The 18,645-nt window shown below is 41.2% G+C and overlaps 1 protein-coding gene across 4 annotated transcripts in view; it reads left to right on the forward strand.

Annotated features, from left to right (window-relative positions):
• CDON (cell adhesion associated, oncogene regulated) overlaps positions 1 to 18,645 on the forward strand; it is a 65,853-nt gene that overhangs the window by 16,658 nt on the left and 30,550 nt on the right. For 3 of the 4 annotated variants that reach the window (XM_084803768.1, XM_084803770.1, XM_084803769.1), the window contains exons 2-5: positions 14,670 to 14,800; positions 15,290 to 15,562; positions 17,221 to 17,367; positions 17,539 to 17,682. In XM_084803768.1, the coding sequence (XP_084659894.1) occupies positions 14,731 to 14,800; positions 15,290 to 15,562; positions 17,221 to 17,367; positions 17,539 to 17,682 (634 nt within the window). In that variant the 5' untranslated portion in view covers positions 14,670 to 14,730. Of the gene's footprint in view, positions 1 to 14,669; positions 14,801 to 15,289; positions 15,563 to 16,496; positions 16,571 to 17,220; positions 17,368 to 17,538; positions 17,683 to 18,645 lie in introns of all 4 variants that reach the window. The other variant, XM_084803771.1, reaches the window with a different exon arrangement.

An 18,645-nucleotide genomic window follows, 5' to 3' on the forward strand; every position in this document is an offset into this window, starting at 1 on the left:
GTTGCTTGACAGGTTATGCTTCAGAATGCCATTCCTTATGGCTTCTCAATCATAGAGATACCAATCAATGTTGGGTACCTAGTCAACTCTTGTACACTGAAGCTAGGTCAAAACTATTGCTGCAAATATTTGGTGGCAGGTGCTGCTGTTTTCTGGAGGGGTTGCACCTATTTTCTGCCTGGTCTTGTGGAGGAGGGATGCGACACTCTGCTCCCCTTTCTATCCTGGGTGTGCAGGTGGGTGCCAACTCCTCCACTTAGTGTAGAAACAAAGCAGACTGCTAAGAGAAGGGAGTGCTCAATTTCTGCCCGCACCCTGGAAGAACACTGTGCTTATATATTAGACACACAGGAGGGAAGCCCCCTCCTGCACATCCAGTGTAGAAACCAAGCAGCCTGGAGGTAGAGGCATCATTTCATCCCTTCACCACCAGCCCATTGTTTTTATATGCTGGTAATGCAGAAGGGCAAAGCCTTCTGCACATCCAGCGTAAAAACCAAGTAGGCTGGTGGAGGAAATAGGGAGGGCTTTGTGTCTCCTTCGCCAGCCTGCAGCATTTCTAGCTTGCAGACTGTTTTACTAGCCTGTTTTTGCTCATAAGGGCTGGCAAAAGGGACAGAGTGCTCCATCCATCCTCCACTAGCCCCTCTTATGAGTAAAAAGAAGGCTGGTAGCTTTTGGGGGCTAATTGGCAAGTTTGTATTTGATTATTAGCCATTATTTTATATTGTAAAATGCCTTCAGTACATTGACAGAAAGGTAGTATATAAATGCAGCACATTAAATAGTGCTGTCTTATGTTTATCTATTCAGATGCAAGTCCTGTTGAGTTGAATATGACTTGCTCCCAGGTAAAGGTGTATTGCAGCCTAAGTCACCTCAGCACTACTGCGTTTCTCCGCATTTCCCTGTCCCAGGGCAGCAAGCGTGATCCAAAAGTGAAGCTGCTCAAAGCCATGTTCACCTATGTTGTCATACCCATTGATTAGAACCCTGATCACCCCCATCCCCAGTTCGGAGAAGTATATCCTAAGCCAACATCTTAAATGTGTTTCAAATAAAATTTTGGGAGTTTTCTGACAAGTTGCAATAATGATGAAGACATTCAACAGTAAACCCATTCTGTATAGCATAAAGGGCTTGTTCACATGACCGACAGCCCACTGTAAGGCTGTGGCATATGCGGGGTGTATGTGGCCCCCCCTTTTGAATACGTAACCCCCACTCAGGGGTTGTCATGTCATGTGAACACAACTAGCATGCTTGCTGGGATCGCACAATACGACAACCCCTGAGTAGGGGTTGGATATGCAATACAGTGCCTGTGGGAGCTGTGGCCTGTCATCCGAACCTGATCACTGTGAACAGGGCTATGGCAGAAGAACAACAACAAAAAATGATACTGGAAAATATCATAGAATAGTAGGGTTGGAAGGGGCCTACAAGGTCATCGAGTCCAACCCCCAAATATAGGGGGTATAAAAAAATATAGGGATCGTTAATAAAATTGCCCAATGTGCTTCAGTGAAAACCTTCAGATACACAAGAATTCAGCTCAACAAATTGAATTATTGTGCCCCTGAGGAAGGTTTTCACCACAATTTCCATCTGAGGATGCTTGTCCATAACTAAAGAGTAATTGGACTTTTACCAATTAGTAAATGTTGATAAGCAAATATTTCTTTTTTAAAAAAACTTGTGTATTATATGTTAACTTTCTTTTATTGTAAGCCGCCATGACGGCCTCATAAGACATAAATATTTTAAATAATGGAGGCCCGGGTTCAAATTTTTGCTTAGCCATGAAGTTTATTGAATGACTTGGGCAAGTCATTTTTTCTTTGAGTAATCTATTTCTCTCGTAAGACTAGTATGCACACAGTAGTAAAAAGTTTGTTTAAAGGTATATTCTTAATTACATTTATGAGGTCTCCAGAGAACGGCAACAGATAGTATTGGATTTTGATGGGAAAATTGCCTTTGAGGACAGATTTTGTGTGGCAGTTTTCACATTCCTGTCTGCCTGCATCATTTTACGAAGGCATGTATTTCTCTCTGTCTCCCTTTCCCCCTGCTGGTTTGTGGAAATTTGGATTAATTATTACTTGCAGTTTCTGTGTGAATTGTCCAGATTGATTATATAAGTAATATGGGGAATATTCAACTGCCACTGCTTAGCAGTTCACCTGAAATGCAGCTGCTGAACCTGGCTCCTCTCTCTGCTCTTAACTGTGGATAGGCCTGAAGTCAGGGGTGGGGAGTAAGGAGTGCATAGCCAAGTGACAGATCTATTAGTTTTATTTATTTATTTATTACATTTCTATACTGCCCAATAGCTAAAGCTCTCTCGGCAGTTCACAACACTTTAAACCACAAAATGCATAAAAGAATACAATATAAAATATAAAACCTTAAAACTACAATATAAAAGTACAAACCAAAATAAAACCTAGCAGCAATGCAGAGACTTAAAATGCAATAACAGATTTAAAACAGAGCTAAAAGACTAAAATGCTGGGAAAATAAAAAGATCTTCACCTGGTGCTGAAAAGAGCACAGCATAAGCACCAGGCAAGCCTATCTGGGAAGCTCATTCCACAACTGGGGTGCCACAGCAGAAAAGGCCTTCTTCTTGGTAGCACCCACCTCACTTCCATTGGCAGGGGTTCTCAAAGAAGGACCTCTGAAGGTGATCTTAGGGTCTGGGCAGGTACATAGGGGGGAGATGATCCTGCAGAGAATCTGGCCCCAAGCCATTTAGGCTTTGAATGTTAATACCAGCACTTTGAATCGGATCCAGAAATGGACTAGCAGCCAGTGCAGATGGAAAAGTACTGGTATAATATGATCCCATTGGCCAGTCCCCGTTAACAGTCTTGCTGCCCTGTTTTGGACCAGCTGGAGTTTCTAGACTGTTTTGGAAGGCAGCCCCAAGTATAACATATTGCAGTCATCCAGACGAGAGGTTATCAGAACATGGATAACTAAGCTGATAAAAGGTGCTCCATGCTACCAAGTCCACCTGTGCCTGAACTGACAGTTCTGGGTCCAACAGCACCCCCCAAACTACGAACCTGTTGCTTTAGGGGGAGTGCAACCCCCATTAGAACTGGGTGAACATCAATTAGCTGGGCAGACGAACACCCACTAACAGTACCTTTATGTTGTCTGGATTGAGTGTCAGTTTATTGGTCCTCATCCAGTCCATTATCATGTCAAGGCACTGATTCAGAACAGCCACTGCCTCACTTGGTTTTGATGAAAAGGAGAGACCACAATCCACATATTGATGACACCTTAGCCCACACCTCCAGATAACCTTCCCTAGTGGTTCCATGTAGATACTGAACAGCATGGGGGATAGAATAGAGCCCTGTGAAACCCCATTGCATAACTGCCATGGCACAGAAGAAAAATCCCCCAGCACCACCTTCTGGAATCGGCCATCCAAGTAGGAGCGGAACCACTGCAGTGCAGTGTCTCCAACTCCCAACCCAGACAACCTATCCAACTCCCAACCCAGACAACCTATCCAGAAGGCTACCATGGTCGATGGTATTGAAAGCCGCTGAGAGCTCCAGGAGAATCAACAGGGTTGCACTACCCCTGTCCCTCTCCCAGCAAAGGCCATTCCACAGGGCGACCAAAGCAGTTTCTGTTCCAAAACCAGGCCTGAAGCCCTATTGAAATTAACCTAGATTTTCATTCAAGAGTGCCTGGAGTTGTCCTGCAACCACCCGCACAAGCACCTTGCCCATGAAGGGGATGTTGGCCACCAGCCTATAGTTGTTAACATCCTCTGGGTCCAGGTTAGGCTTTTTCAGGAGTGGCCTGATTACCTTCTCTTTTAAAGAGGCTGGCACCACTCCCTCTCTCAAGGAGGAATTTACAACCTCCTGGACCCAGCCAGACATCCCCTCCTAGTTTGACATAATAAGCCATGAAGAGCAAAGATCAAGCACACAAATAGTCGACCAGACTTGGCCAAGCACCCTGTCTGCATCCTCGGGCCTCAATAACTGAAACTCACCCAATAAAATTGAACCAGACAGTGTTCTGGACACCCCTACTAATGGATCTGTGTTAATTGTGGGGTCCAATTTGTGATGAATTTGAGCAACTTTATCTTCAAAGTGCCATGCAAACTCATCACAGTGTGCTACTGAAGTTTCCACCATTTCTCTCTTTTGCCCAGATTGTAGCAGGCCATGAACCACTTGGAAAAGCTCCATTGGATGACACTTGAGAAGATGCAATGGTGGAGGAAAAGAAATCTCTCTTTGCCACTCTCACCGCCACAGTGTAGGCTCGATAATGAGCTCTAACCTGTGTTTGGTCAGACTAAGCATGAGTTTTCCTCCACCTGCATTCTAGTTGTCTTCCCTCTTGTTTCATTTTCCTTAGCTCAGGTGTATACCAAGGAGCTGCCCAGGCTCTGCGCAGAGGAAGAGGGCATTTGGGTGCGATCCTGTCAGCTGCCCGAGTCATCTCTGCATTCCACAGAGTGACCTGGGCTTCAACAGGAGCACCAGAAGTCAGAAGAATGCAGCAGGATGAAGCTCATTGTGGTTGTTCCCATTGACATAATGAGAACTGGGTGGGGTGGGGGGTATAGCTGTCCCACAGCAATGACGTGTTGGAGTGCATAAATAGTCCCAGTGCTATTGTATTTTATATCTTAAAAAACAACCATAAACTGCTAGACAGGGGAGGAGTGGCATTTTCTCTGCCTCCAATCCCTCCCCCCCCCCGCCCCGGTTTGCGAGGGTTGTTTTTATACTTCTCAATTTCCCTCCTGTCATCTCCAGGCATGCATTTCCCCGAATTCCAGGGTTATTTTGGGGGAATGGGAAGGCTATGGGTCATGTCAATCCCAGCATTCCCCCTGTCTGCCCCTGATACACTCACAGAAGGCCCGCTCTTGCTTCTACCAGTGTTGAACTTCCAGTGTTAGAGAAGCAAGGACCACAGTTGTTTTCTGCATAGCTGGGATAGGGTTTGTGAAATCCGCATCTCCCCCACCCCCTCAGGTTATAGTTCTCTCTGTGCCCTCAGAGGGGAAGAGCGGAAACATAGCCCATGGGATGGCCTCCTAGAGACCATATGATTGCAGCCTTATGGGTCCTTTTGGAAATCAATGACAGACCTTATTTGTGTATCTGTTTGGCAATCTTAGACAATTAGCTAATCTGTCAAAACTTAACTTTTAGTTTATACTTGGCTCCTGAGACACAGTGGGTATTACAGTACCTTTTTAACAGTTTTGAGCAACCATTTACTTCATGCCTAGAGACAGTTTAGCTACTTAAGACTGCAATCCTATGTACACTTACTTAGGAGTAAGCCCTATTGAATTAATTTAGACATGTTTGACTAAACATGCATAGTATTGCGCTGTTAATCTTCTCCACTGTACTTTGAATTAAATACTATCTAGATGATGTGCCAGAGTCTCTAAACCAGCTTAGCTATCAACCCAAAATTTATACTTTTAAAATACCTTGCCTGCCTTTTTATTTGCATAGTCAATATTGCTCACAATATAAACAAATGAGCAATATATCTAGGTCTTCATCTAAAATATTTTAAAGTGTGACATGTTTGAAAGAATACAATGACTTCTAAGTGGAACTCAAATTAGTGTGCTGTACTCTGTATTTTTTCTAAACTTAAGAGAAGTTGTGAATGCCAGTACATACCGCCTTCATTCTTGGTTTGAGAAAGTACTGTTGAATTTTTCCATTCAGTCACATGGATGCATTGAAAGCCTAGCACAAATGTTGGAAACACAGAATTACTTACAAAGGGAGCAAACCTTTGAAATCAGCAGTCTTTCTCTCTTTTCCATAAGTACTTCTGCATCTGCCTTTTCAAATCACTTCTGTAAGTTCCTTGTCCACACTCAGGTTGGATGCCTGATTTCTTGTAATCTGGTAATACACAGAAAAGAAGCTGTGGTTACTGTCTTCAGTGGAACAGTGGGATTTTTAATGTTAATTTTTTTTCTTCAGGTTGTGACTAAATCAAAACTTTCTTCTGAGCACAGTCCTTCACTGAATGTAATTAGGAACACACTGATGCTTATTGCAGCTGGCAGCCTCTCAGTATTGCCTCTTTCTGCATGTGACCCCCACGGTCTCAATGACCTTTCCTGGGGTTAGTCATGGGCCCTTTTCATTGTGATGGGCTAGAAGTGGCTCATGTGGAGTTGATTATTTCCTTGCTTGTCTGGTCTTTTTGGTGCCATAACTTCAAGTCATTTCCATTTTCTTCCTCTCCTTTTGCCTGACCACAGTGAAAGGAAATGCTTTTGCTGGCGACAGGATCACTTTGCATGCTTGGCTGACTTGATTGAGCCTGTGAAAAGGTGGGGGTGCAGGGTAACAAACCCCAAAGGTGCTATATTTTCTTGGTATAGTCTGGTAGTTGGTAGTGGTTATTAAACCATCTAAAATCTGCCTAAATTTACATTTCCCTTATTTTCCAGTCTTCCTTTTGGCTAAGTTTCTTAATTCACAGCAGCTTTGTTTTTTGGCAAATAGGCTTGTGTGAGAGAATGTGTAGGTGTTGATTGTATGACTGTTTTGAGGGATTTTACAGTTCCCCAGAGAATGAAGAAATCAGCTCTGGGGTTAGCAGTTAAAACTGATGGGCAGCATGTTGGCTGCTACTAGTCTATGTCTAACTGCTGCTTGCAAACAAAAAAGCCTAGTGAATTGCATATGCCAGCTGTTACACTCATTTTGTCAGACCCCAGGAATACAGCATGAAGACTTTGATCAAAGGCTTTGGTGACCACAGAGGAGCCAGTGGAATGTCCAATTGCTTTCTGTTAAACTACTGTAGGCATTGCTACTTTTGCTTTAAAGGTGGCTCAGTGTGAAACTTAATGTTCCAGCTGCATTTGCCAAAATTAAATGCTGTCTCCTGTATGTGCACTGCTGAAAGATGTAAAGGAATCTCAATTTGTTTTCACTGGTGTAAAGATGACAATGAAACAAGGTGACTCTTTGCACAACATTGTGGACAGAGTAAGATCTTATGGAAGTATGAAGTTACAACAGAATGGAATCGGCAATTTTCACATTACAAAATTCCTCCATAGTTCTCAGCTTTGAAGCCCTTAATTTTTAAATGCATTGACTTGCAGTGACAGTGTCATTGCTGCCTGTCTCAGCCCTTCCCCTGTTCAATTTATTCTGAAAGGATGGACATATCACCCCCCTCTCCCGAAGCCATTGGGGCCTGCCCCACTCCCAGTTTGCTGCTGAAATTTGCACTACAGCAAATTTGTTCTTTAAAATTGCCCTTTTTTCCTGCCTCACCACTGAATTTCACAGTGAACCACTATTTACAACAATGTAAAAAGGATCAATTTTGCTGCCATGCTGCCAAATTTTGGCAACAAACTGCTGTAATTTGGTGGTGGTGGTGGTGGTGGGGATGCAAAAAAGGCCAGGGGAGCTGCATGCAGTCTGCAGGCCACGTGTTGCCACCTCCTTCCCTACGTTTATAGCTTGGAGGTGCTTCTAGATCCATCTTTGTCATTAGAGGCACAAGTGTCTTCTGTGGCACAGAGCACCTTTTACCAGCTTCAGTCCTACTTCGATAGAGACAGCCAGGGTACTGATTGAAACTGGGTGCTATTATCATATTATGCCAGTGTTGTATCACTTTCACTGGCTCTCATTTTGTTTCTGGGTCTTATTCAGATTGCTGGTGGTAACCTATAAAGCCTTTCACAGCTTGGGGTCACAGTATCTGAAGGAGCGCCTCTACCCATACATTCCTATCCAAGCCCCAAGAAGCCCTGCTCCGAATGCTGTCATATGCTGAGCTATGGTATGTGGTTACTCTGGAGCAAGCCTTTTCAGTAGTAGCTCCCAGTTATGGAATACCCTCCCCAGAGAGATCTACCTGGCACTACTTTGTTATTCTTTTGATGCCAGGCAAAGACCTTTTTTATTTTCTCAAGCCTTTTAATTCTCTATTTCTGCTGTTATGCTGTGTTTTTAGTTTTACCTTTGATATTTTTAGTAGTTCTTGGGATGCATGTTTTTAGCCTCTGCTGCTTTTAATTGATTTTTTTATTATGCTGTTTCTTTTTTTATGTGGATTTTGGATTCTATTTACATTTTTATTGTTTGTCGTCCTGAGAGCTATCCGCTATTGGGTGACTAATAAACCTTAGAAATAAATACATAAATATATAAAGTATTACTGACCAACGTTACAGGGTGTTTTTTTAAGGATTATGATGAGATAATGTGTCTGAATTCCTTTCAACATTCTAAAATGCTATATAGATAGATTATTATAATTATTTCTTCAGATAATATTCCCAAAGGCCAGAGAAGCTTTGTTGAAGTTCATCTAAAGGAAATTGGCCCCTTACCTCAACCTCATTTTATTGCTGGAGTAACAAAAGGAATATTGTCTAGCTTTCAGGAAATAGAATTTTAATACTTTTTGAGAAAACTAGGTAGATATTCTCCTTACTTGTTCTCAGTACCTTGATAATAGTGTCTAAAGTACACCTTACGGCCTTGAGCACGCTCCGGGAGAGAGCGCAGGACAGGAAGGCCTGGCATGCTATGGTCCATGGCGTCATGTAGAGTCGGACACGACTGAACAACAAAAGTACACCTTAATGAAGAAGTAGTTAGATACATAGAAGGTACAAAGTGATATATTAATCATGTGCAGTGGTATGACACAGAATGAGCTTATATGGGAAACTGATCACAATCCAAAAGTATACTGTATGCCTAGCATAAATGTAGGCACCTCTCATGCTGCCTCTTTCTTGAAGCTTTGCTACTGTTTATAAGGGGCGACCCATCTGCAAGCATGAGCAGGCAGTTCAGTTTGTGGACTCATTAAATTATTTACCTAGTTTAGACTGTCACTGAATATACCAATGATGACTTTGAAAGTAACAAGGATGGTGATCTTTCCTTTCCTTGTTGTTATTGTTATTGTTATATTTATATCCTGCCTTTTTCCCAATACTGGGACTCAAGGCGGCTTTACAGCATTAAAAACTTATACAGAAGGCAGACTTCTGAAGAAACTTAATTAACATACAGGCATAGACAAATCAAATGTATTTTCTAAGAGTTATCAGTTTTAAAGGTTATTCTGTGGCACTGAAGACAGCTTACCTCTCTGCCACCATTGTATCTGCACAGTCCTTTCCAGTGGAGCTGTTCTGAGTTGTAAGTAGACTGCTTAGCAGTCCGCAATGGCACACTGGCAAGGTTCATTGAGAATAAAATCACTCGCATCTGTTCTGATCTTGACTTACTTGTATATCAAAGTTGATAACTGAAGTGTTAAGGCTCATCTCTTAAGGTTTTATTGGATGAATTTAAATTATTCAGACCCATGGATATGAACAGCGTACTTGGCTGTGTTCATATCACAACTTACCTGCTGGATCTGTAACTTTCTTTGGTTCTCATGAGCCAGGAGAAACTGAGGATGTGACCTTTTATGGTGAGCAGTACCTCACTGAGGGATAGTTCAATCTGGTCTGAAGGATGTAGTGGCAAAACCTCTGAGATAAATCCTCCCTTGATCCACTAGATCTGGGAAATTATTGGCCATTGTTCAATGTTCCATTCTTGTAATTGAGTGGACAGTGGCCAAGCAGCCTGAGATGTTTCTGGATGAAATAGATCATACTTTTGGTTGGAGTCACACTCCCCCTGGAAGAGCAGTGTTGTCATTGGGGCTGCCTCCTGGATGGCCAGGAACACGTTACTTCAGCTTTGACTGATCCACCAGCTACACCCCTTCCTGGAAAAAAGGGAATTCGGCACTGTGGTGCATGCCCTGGTGTAATAGTTTGACTTGACTACTTTAATGTAGGCCTGCCCCTGAAGGCAGTTGAGAAACTTCTATTGGTCCAAAATATGGTAGCCAGGTTAGTTTCTTGTGTTCACCATAAGGAACACATAAACCTGTTCTCTGTGAGCTCCACTGTTTGCCAATTTGCTACTGGTTTAAATTCAAGGTGCTGATACCTTTAAAAAGCCTTCTATGGTCTGGGTCCAGGTTGTTTGAGGGAGCTCCTTTCTTATGTTCCTTCCCACTCTGAGATCTAGAAATGAACTCTTTGGGCTGCCTCACTATCAGGCTTGTGGCCACTAACAGACTTTTTCAGTGGTGGCCCCTGAGTTCTGGAAGCTGTTACTCATTCCACTGTGACAGAACCAGGTAATTGGCTTTTTTAATTAACACCTCCCCCCAAGGTGAAATTGGCCCTTTTGAGTGAGCCATTAAGACCTCTTCAGGAAGCTTTTTACAATTAAGATGTTTAATGTCACCTTTCTGTTCTTAAAATACAACTATTATAATGTTCTTTTGTTTCTGTAATTTTATTGGCATTTTATTTCCTCTTAATTGTAACCTGCTTTGAGAACAATTGTTGAAAAGCAGGCTATGCATTTGCAAAATCAATTAAGTGGAAGGCTACATTACTAGAACTGGATTTCATCTGTGCTTTTATCCCAGGCATTTGAACTCCTCTGTTTAATTTTCAAGATGTGGGCAGTATAAGGGATCAGTGTCCCTCTGGTCCCAACCTTACCAACAAACAGACTTCTCCAGTGTTCCTTTTTGGATCTGAAGGGGACTACATAAGTGATTGCAAGATACATACATCATAGAATGTATATTCTAAAATATTAATCTAATTACTATATTGTATTTTATCTTTATTCTTGAGCTCCACTTATATTATGAGACAGCATGTTATGAATATTGTTCATGTTTCTTAAAGGCAATGGCTAAGGGGCATAGGTCTTTGCATGTTGAAATAGAACCCGTATGTTCTATGTTCTCCAGTCCATCCACTTTCAAAACATGTCTCTGCTATGTCTCAGATAGGTAGACTTCATGTTTTGATAATGGAACAATGGTCAGTTATAAGAACTGATTATTTCATTCAAATAGTTACTCAGCTGGTTGTTTGTGGTGAGGGTGAATTGTTTCCAGGAATGGAAGTGTTACACGTGTGCATGCATGTGTTTTGTTTCCTTTAGGCCACAAATGATTAACACAGATATATATAGGCAAGTGGGCTAATAAAAATGTTTGTGGACATTTTCAGTAACATTTTGTGGATGTACTTTTAAGGCTGGATTATTCCAAAGTTCTTGTTATAGGTACAAAGTGCAATATAAATGCAGCATATAAAAAACTTACCCTTCAGTTGAAACATACACAAAAGAATCCTCTTCACACGTCCCTGCTTTCAGAGGTTAGGTGGATAATTACTGGAGATAGGGACTTCTGATGGTGGCAGCTAGATCATGGAGCTCCCTCCCCTAGCACATTTGCCTGGCACTGTCACTATTTTCAGGTAGCATAGTAGGTCTGTTTGGGGGTTAGACTGTGTTGTTTAACTTGTTAGGATTCTCTTTGATTTATTATTGGTATTTGATAATGGTTTATAAGCTGCCTTGAGGACCTAAATGGTGGAAACGTAGAAAGTAAAACTTTTTTTAAAGTGTTGCTTGCTGCTTTCCAAAATCGTTTTTTTTTTAATAAATACAATACTAAATGGTATCTTAAGATCATTGGCTATCTAAACCACAGCCAAAGTTTATGTCAACAAGCAGGGGGACACAATAGGGCGGTTCACATATAATGGCAGCAAATCATGGGTTAATTAACCACTGTAGGCCATTTTGATCATGCAAACCAGGTCAGTGCAGGATAACTTTTGGTTGTTTAACCCATGATTAACCTATAGTGTCTGGGTTTGAACATCATAGAGCCACCCCTAGTCGATCCAATCGGGGGTTGAATATTCAGAATTTATTAACCCATGATTTGCCGCTGTTACGTGCAAACTGGGTCAGTGCTTAAATCAGGAGCACAAAGCATGTCTTTGTTTCCTGGTAAGGCGAAAAATAAACATGATGTTTTGTTGCATTTCTAAATTAACCTGACAATAATAAATCACGTCTGGTCAGAAAACCACTTAAGTGGTTACTGGGCAAAGAGTGTGGGAGTAAAGAAATCATTTAACAAGAAAAAGTAAAATAAACTTCCTGAATGAGCAACATAAACAAGTTATTTTCTCCTATTCAACAAGCCACTATAAACAGGGCTGTGTGTACTTGCATGTTCAATTTTGAGAGAAACAGAATTTGTGACATATACAATTTGTGTGAATTTGCTTGATTTCCTCTTACTTTGCATAATTTGCTTCCACTAATCCTTGCAAGGAACTTTGAAGTTCCACCCCAAATCCTATTTGGCTGAATAAATAAAATAAATGAATGAATTGGAGATTTGATCCGGCATTGGCAATCTATGTTAAAGCATATTTTCAGAAATGTAGGTGTTAGAAACCTGTTCTTAAGATTAAAATTGAAATATTCTTGATGTTGTCCTCCCAGGGATTTATCTATGTCACAATTTAACTTTGCCCTGTGAATTAATTAATTAATTAATTATTACATTTATATCCCGCCTTTTTTCCTCCAAGGAACTCAAGGTGGCGTACATAACCCTCCTCCTCCTCCATTTTATCCTCACAACAACAACCCTGTGAGGTAGGTTGGGCTGAGAGTATGTGACTGGCCCAAAGTCACCCAGTGAGCTTCCATGGCCGAGTGGGGACTAGAACCCGGATCTCCCGACTCCCAGTCCAGCACTCTAGCCACTACAGCATGCTGGCTCTCTCTTACTAATTTATTAGTAAGTGGAAGGATGGTCTAGCCTCTTCTCCATCCAGGAGACTTGCATAGACACAGATCTCAGAATTAGTTGCATAATACTAGACTCTAGTCTTGCTCCACTATTGGAGAGCCAGTGTGGTGCTGTGGCAAGAGTGTTGGACTAGGAGCTGGGAGATCTGGGTTCTAGTCCCCACTCGGCCATGAAAGCTCACTGGGTGACTTTGGGCCAGTCACAGACTCTCAGCCCAACCCACCTCACAGGGTTGTTGTTTTGAGGATAAAATGGAGAGGAGGATAATGTAAGCCGCCTTGGGTTCCTTGCGAGAGGAAGAAAGGCAGGGTATAAATGCAATAAAATAAATAAATAAATAAATAAAATTGGGGAAAGTGTGGTGCTTATCGCTTCTTACAAAATTGCATTACTTTGGGAGTACAAATATTTGGTATATTATAGCTGTGATCCAGTGGGGCTTCAGTGTCAGTCACAGAAGGAAGCCCTATGAGCTGGCCTATTTCCATCTGCCAAAGTTAGCAATAACAAGTCTGTGGAGAAAATGTAAAACCTTACTTTGAACAGTGTATTTGACCTGTGCAGTGAGAAAAGCAGTCGGAATCCTTATGTTTACTTCCACATGACTAGCAGTGTTGTTTAGAAATAAGCAAAGAGATTAGTTAAATGAACAGTTAAAGGATCAGCTGTTCCAAAAGTAGTAATTTAGATCAACTATATTCACTTGTGGGTTTGAGGCAGAAACTACATTTAACATGATACTGCTTTTGACATTGGAACACCCTCCTGAGGGAGATATGCCTGGTGCTGACACTGTATTCCTTTTGGTGCCAGATGAAAACCTTTTGTTTTCTCAAACATTTTAAATTATTGTATTTTGAGCTGGTTGAATAGTTGTTCCCCCCAATTTTATGTTGTGTGTTAATATGTTATGTCTTCAACATTGTATTGTAGATTTTAAATGCTTACATATACTGCCTTGAGATTAATTTTTGGATGAAGCTGCAATGTTACAAATTCTTAAAAGAAATGCATGCCTTTTGCATTTTTGTTGTAATTACCTTGTGATGGAGAGGTATTATGTAGGGAACCAAGTGTGTGGTAGATGTCATATACACAGAATAAGAGACGGTATTCTGTTGTGAAAGATGGTAGCTTGCGTTTGTTTTTTGCTTTTAATAGCCAATCTAATTTGTGAGGACTTGATGTTTTGTTTTTGTTTCTTTTAAAAATCCAGTTCATAAAGGCTGGCTCCCAGACAAATTCTTAAGTTGTCTTCAGAGACGAGTACTATTGTTGAGCGTAATAGGGTTGAGCTGGGTACTTTGACTAGGTACACTTCTTTTTCTTTTGCTTATGGACTGGATGGGTGGGATTTGTGGGGTTGGTTGGAAGCGGAGGCTTATCTCTTCCTTCCCCAGATGCACCCCCCCAACACACACACACACACACACACACACAGAGCTAGGTTTAGTAAAAAATGTGGGGGGGAGGCGGAATCAAATTGGTGACAGTGAGAACTTTTGAATTTGAGGGGCAATTTGATGGGGCAGGGAGACACAGTTGGGGAGGGGAGGGATTAACCTCTCCACATGCTGCAACACCCTCCCGCCGTCATCCCCTGTGCCTGTAATTAATGAAAATCAGAAGGTGAAGCTGCATGCTATCACCTTATACATACCTTGGCCCTTATAGTGGTTGTGTGTATAAACATGTGATTTCAAAAGATGATGTTATGCTGGAGTTCATGCATGCTCCTACAGGTAAAAAGGGTATAATTTCTTTAGATTTAGGGGTGTGCTGATTAACATTTCTGTCCCACGTGGCCTTATCTGTAGTATTTCATAACTTAAATTTCCTGTTCTTAAAGGCTTCCCATGTTGTATTTCATTAGTACTGTAATACATTATTCAAGGCATGAAGAAGATAACTCGAACTTGTTGCTTAAATCTATTCTTCTGTAGGCTCCTCAGTGACTTATATTAATCGGAAGCTCTTTGCCATCAACCCTTCTAACCTGGCACTATGCATCCCGATCCTAGACCTTTACAAGAACTGCTTTTTCTTACAGTTTTCTTCTCAACTATAGCTTCAGGTAAATTCGCCTTCCTGAATTTCACATACTCCTAATGTTCTGTTTTAGAATATTATTTGTCAGAAGTTGACAGAAGCTTATCAGTCAAGCTAAAAATAATTTACTGCTTTCTATATTTAAAGCTGACTTATTTGAACAAAATCATTCTAAGCATTTAGAATTAAGCTCAGTAATAGCACCTATGATATAGCTCTGTTATTAAATAGTCTGGCTTCAATTTATTCAAAATTACCTCTGTGCTGTCAGTCTAGCACAGTTAACTTGGTTGTGAGAGAGTTCTAAATGCTCATCTTGTGGTAAGGTCTAGCTACAAATTAAGTTTCTGTTCGAGTTTGCAGTACTGTTGGCTGAAAACGCACAAATTTTGAGGCTAGATACAAATTTTAAAGAAGCGTGAATTTGTCTGATTTTGTAAGATATAAATATGTTCACCTTTGTATAGTTGTAAAGGAACTGGTCATCTCATGTGTGGGTACCTTTCTTTTTTAGACTTGATTCCTCACTTTGTTTCTGAGCCCCTTTCTACCATCCAGAAGCCTGGTGCAACTGTAAAACTTCACTGTTCTGTTGAGCCATCTACAGCTCATGTATCTTGGTTATTCAACGGAGAGAAATTGCACAAGAAAGTGGAGCAAGTAGACCCACGGCCAGGATCCCTGACAATCTTCTCTCTTAGTCCTTCAAACTCTGGTATCTACCAGTGCATTTCCAATAACAGCATTGGTGCAATTATCAGCAAGCCTGCAACCGTGTCTATAGCCTGTAAGTTACATTCTACTTGATCGTAAAATGGAACACATTATCTTTTAATGACGCTTGATACCTTCCATTGGCTCCTTGTGTTTACCACATGCATGCACTTAATGTTTGGAAGAATGTTATGTGTCTTTAAACAGGCTTCATTTGGAGGCAATGCTGAAATACTTTCAGCAATACTGTACTGAAATCCCAGAGTGAAGCAAAATGTTTATTTTGTGTGCCTTTCCTCCTGAAAATACTTGCATAATCTAGAAAGAAGCTAGTAATAACTTGTTCCATCAATCCTTTTAAAAATATGAACTGGAAAGGAAGTTTGTGCTAAATGAAGACATCTACCTGTAGCCCTGCCTAACCGCTCCCTAGTTTTTAAGTGGGTGGTCCAAGCTTGATCACTTTGGCCTAATTTGAAAGGGGAGGGGAGCAACAAGAAATCTGAGTGTGTCCTTAATGAAGGCTCCTTCCTTCCATGGAGTTTAACGTACTTTGCATTGTAAAAATTTTCCATGTTTCATGGCTGATCTCAGCCCTACACATTTTTAGATGTGCAAGTGCAAATTGGCTAATGGGCCAAGACCCTGACAAAATCATCCCACTTCCATATTTGTCTTTTGAAAACCTTTCCCTCTCTTGTACTGAAGATTGTTTCTGAGCTAATGATGATTTGGCTGTTTGGGATCAGAGGTAAAATGCCTGAATTGTGCCTTTGCAAGTCTGGATTTGATGAATCTCCTTTATAAAAATGCTTTGCCTATGAAGCATGTCCAGAATACCCATAAGAGAAAAGTTTCTCATAATTGGGAAAGGTAAGTGTTTTTGTAAAGTAGTGACCCATAGCAAGATCCTCTTGAGAGCTTGTAAAGGTCAGTCAGCACCGACAAACTCTACAAGCTCTAGGAAGCTCTGAAAATATTTGTCATGTGTATTGTATTACTTGCAGATGAAATAGCTATGGTAGACCGGCAACTGGGTTGAACTTTCATTTAAATGAACTAGAAGTTTCTGTAATTTAAGGTACGAATCATATTATACACTGAGTGGCTCATTAACGTTTTCTTCCACGCCTTGTCAAGTTGTTCTACTATTGTAATTATCTTCCATTTGCATGAACAACAAAAAGTCTTCTGTTCTTGTTATGTGAACTTTTTCTTGCACCTGAATTATAACCATATCCCACTATTCCTTGTGTCTCAACTTTCCATGTTACTCTCAATTGTTTTACAAAGAAACTAAGAACATTTACATTGAAATGTATTCCTTTCACCTTTCATGTGAGTGGAAATACTGTTTAGCCAGATAATCTTGTCATGATAGAAAAGATTACTTCTCTTTGATTAGATTACTTCAGATGTAACTTCTCAGGAGAGGAAGTCAATGCAGTAATTGGCAGGGGGGATGAGCCTCAGGATCATGCATGCCCTCCCCCACCCCCCTTACTGTGTTTAGAACTGCAGCTTTACCTTCTGCACACAGTAAGGGGGTGAGGAGAGGACGCACATGCACCTGAGGCTTGCCCCACTGTTACTTGTCTGGAGAGAGTCAATTCAGTATCATTTGTTCAGGCCCCAAGCACCCCATTTTTATTAAACAGAGACCTTTTGGGAAGGCTGTGTAGATCCTGGTTCTAAAACATTAAAAGGAAAAACTATGAAATTTTCTTCTAGACCTTGATGATTTTGAGACTTCATGGAGAAACACAATTACAGTGAAAGAAGGGAATACTGCTTTAATCGGTTGCAAGCTACCAAAAAGTAGACCAGAGGCACAGGTTCGTTTCCGTGTACGGGGAAAATGGCTGGAACAATCTACAGGTGAGATTCTGTGTAAGAAAAAGATATACTCCTCTCAGCATGCTATTGGGAACTTCTACAAGAATTAATTTGAGCTTTGCTCATGACATCTAAACGTTGACGAAGTTACAGCATAGAAAATCAGTCTGTATAGATCTTTGTAACCCCACTCTCTTTTTTTTTTTAAACTAGAAAACTACCTAATTCTCCCATCTGGAAATCTGCAAATTTTGAGTGTATCTTTAGACGACAAGGGATTCTATAAGTGTGCAGCATATAACCCTGTCACCGAAGACCTCAAACTTGAATCTACTGGACATAAGCTTGTAATCAGCAGTGAGTATTGAATATAACAAGAGTAAAACTTTTCTGTGAAATTGTAGGACATAAACCACCAAGGTCTGCCACTGCTATGAAAGCTCCCTTTATTGAATCTAATCAGTTCGGTTAAAGAGGTCTGGCAGAGGGAAGCTCTGCCAAACTACCTTCAGCCTTCATGCATATAATGCATATCAACCATTTTCTTCACCATGGTTGAGAGCCAGTGTGGTGTAGTGGTTAGAGTCTTGGACTAGGACTGAGGAGATCCAGGTTCTTGTCCTCTCTCTTCCATGAAGCTCACTGGGTGACTTGGACCAGTCACTGACTCCCAACCTAGTCTCACAGCATTGTTATGAGGATAATTGAAGGGAAGGAGGATCATGTACACTGCCTTGGGCTCCTTGGAGGAAAGGCAGGATATAATATAAGAGATAAATAAAATAAATGTTGCATCTCAATTCCCAAAACCTGTGGCTAAGGGTGTGAAGCCATGATTTGGGATGTGTTTGTAAACTGTGGCTATTGTTAAGAGATGTATCTCTTCCAAGCAAACCATGGGGGAAGGCCGTTGCTCAGTGGCAGAGCACAGTCGTTACATGCAGAAGGTCCCAGGTTTAATCCCTGGCATCTCCTGGGTAGCGCTGGGACAGACCCCTGTCTTAAAACCCTGGAAAGCTGCTGCCAGTCAGTGTAGACAACAGTGAGCTATATTGGCTAATAGTCTGACTGCATATAAGGCGGCTTCCTATGTTAGGGTAGTTTACAAGCAGAGGCAGAAAAAGTGATAAGCAGATTTCACCCATGTCTCCATTTTGGGTGGCAGGGCTTAGCTTGGCAGCTAAATGATGGCTTCACTATATATATTTGGAACTTAACCAGGCATAAGGGAACAAACTTCATTTAAATGTTATGTCTGCACTGGGACTCAGGTTCTGATAAAGCGTGTATGATGTGGCAAAGAAAAGGGATGCTTTAAAA

Source organism: Heloderma suspectum, chromosome 6 (assembly GCF_057233095.1).
Source record: "Heloderma suspectum isolate Gila_16-S chromosome 6, 16-S_ref, whole genome shotgun sequence".
Classification (NCBI taxonomy): Eukaryota; Metazoa; Chordata; class Lepidosauria; order Squamata; family Helodermatidae; genus Heloderma; species Heloderma suspectum.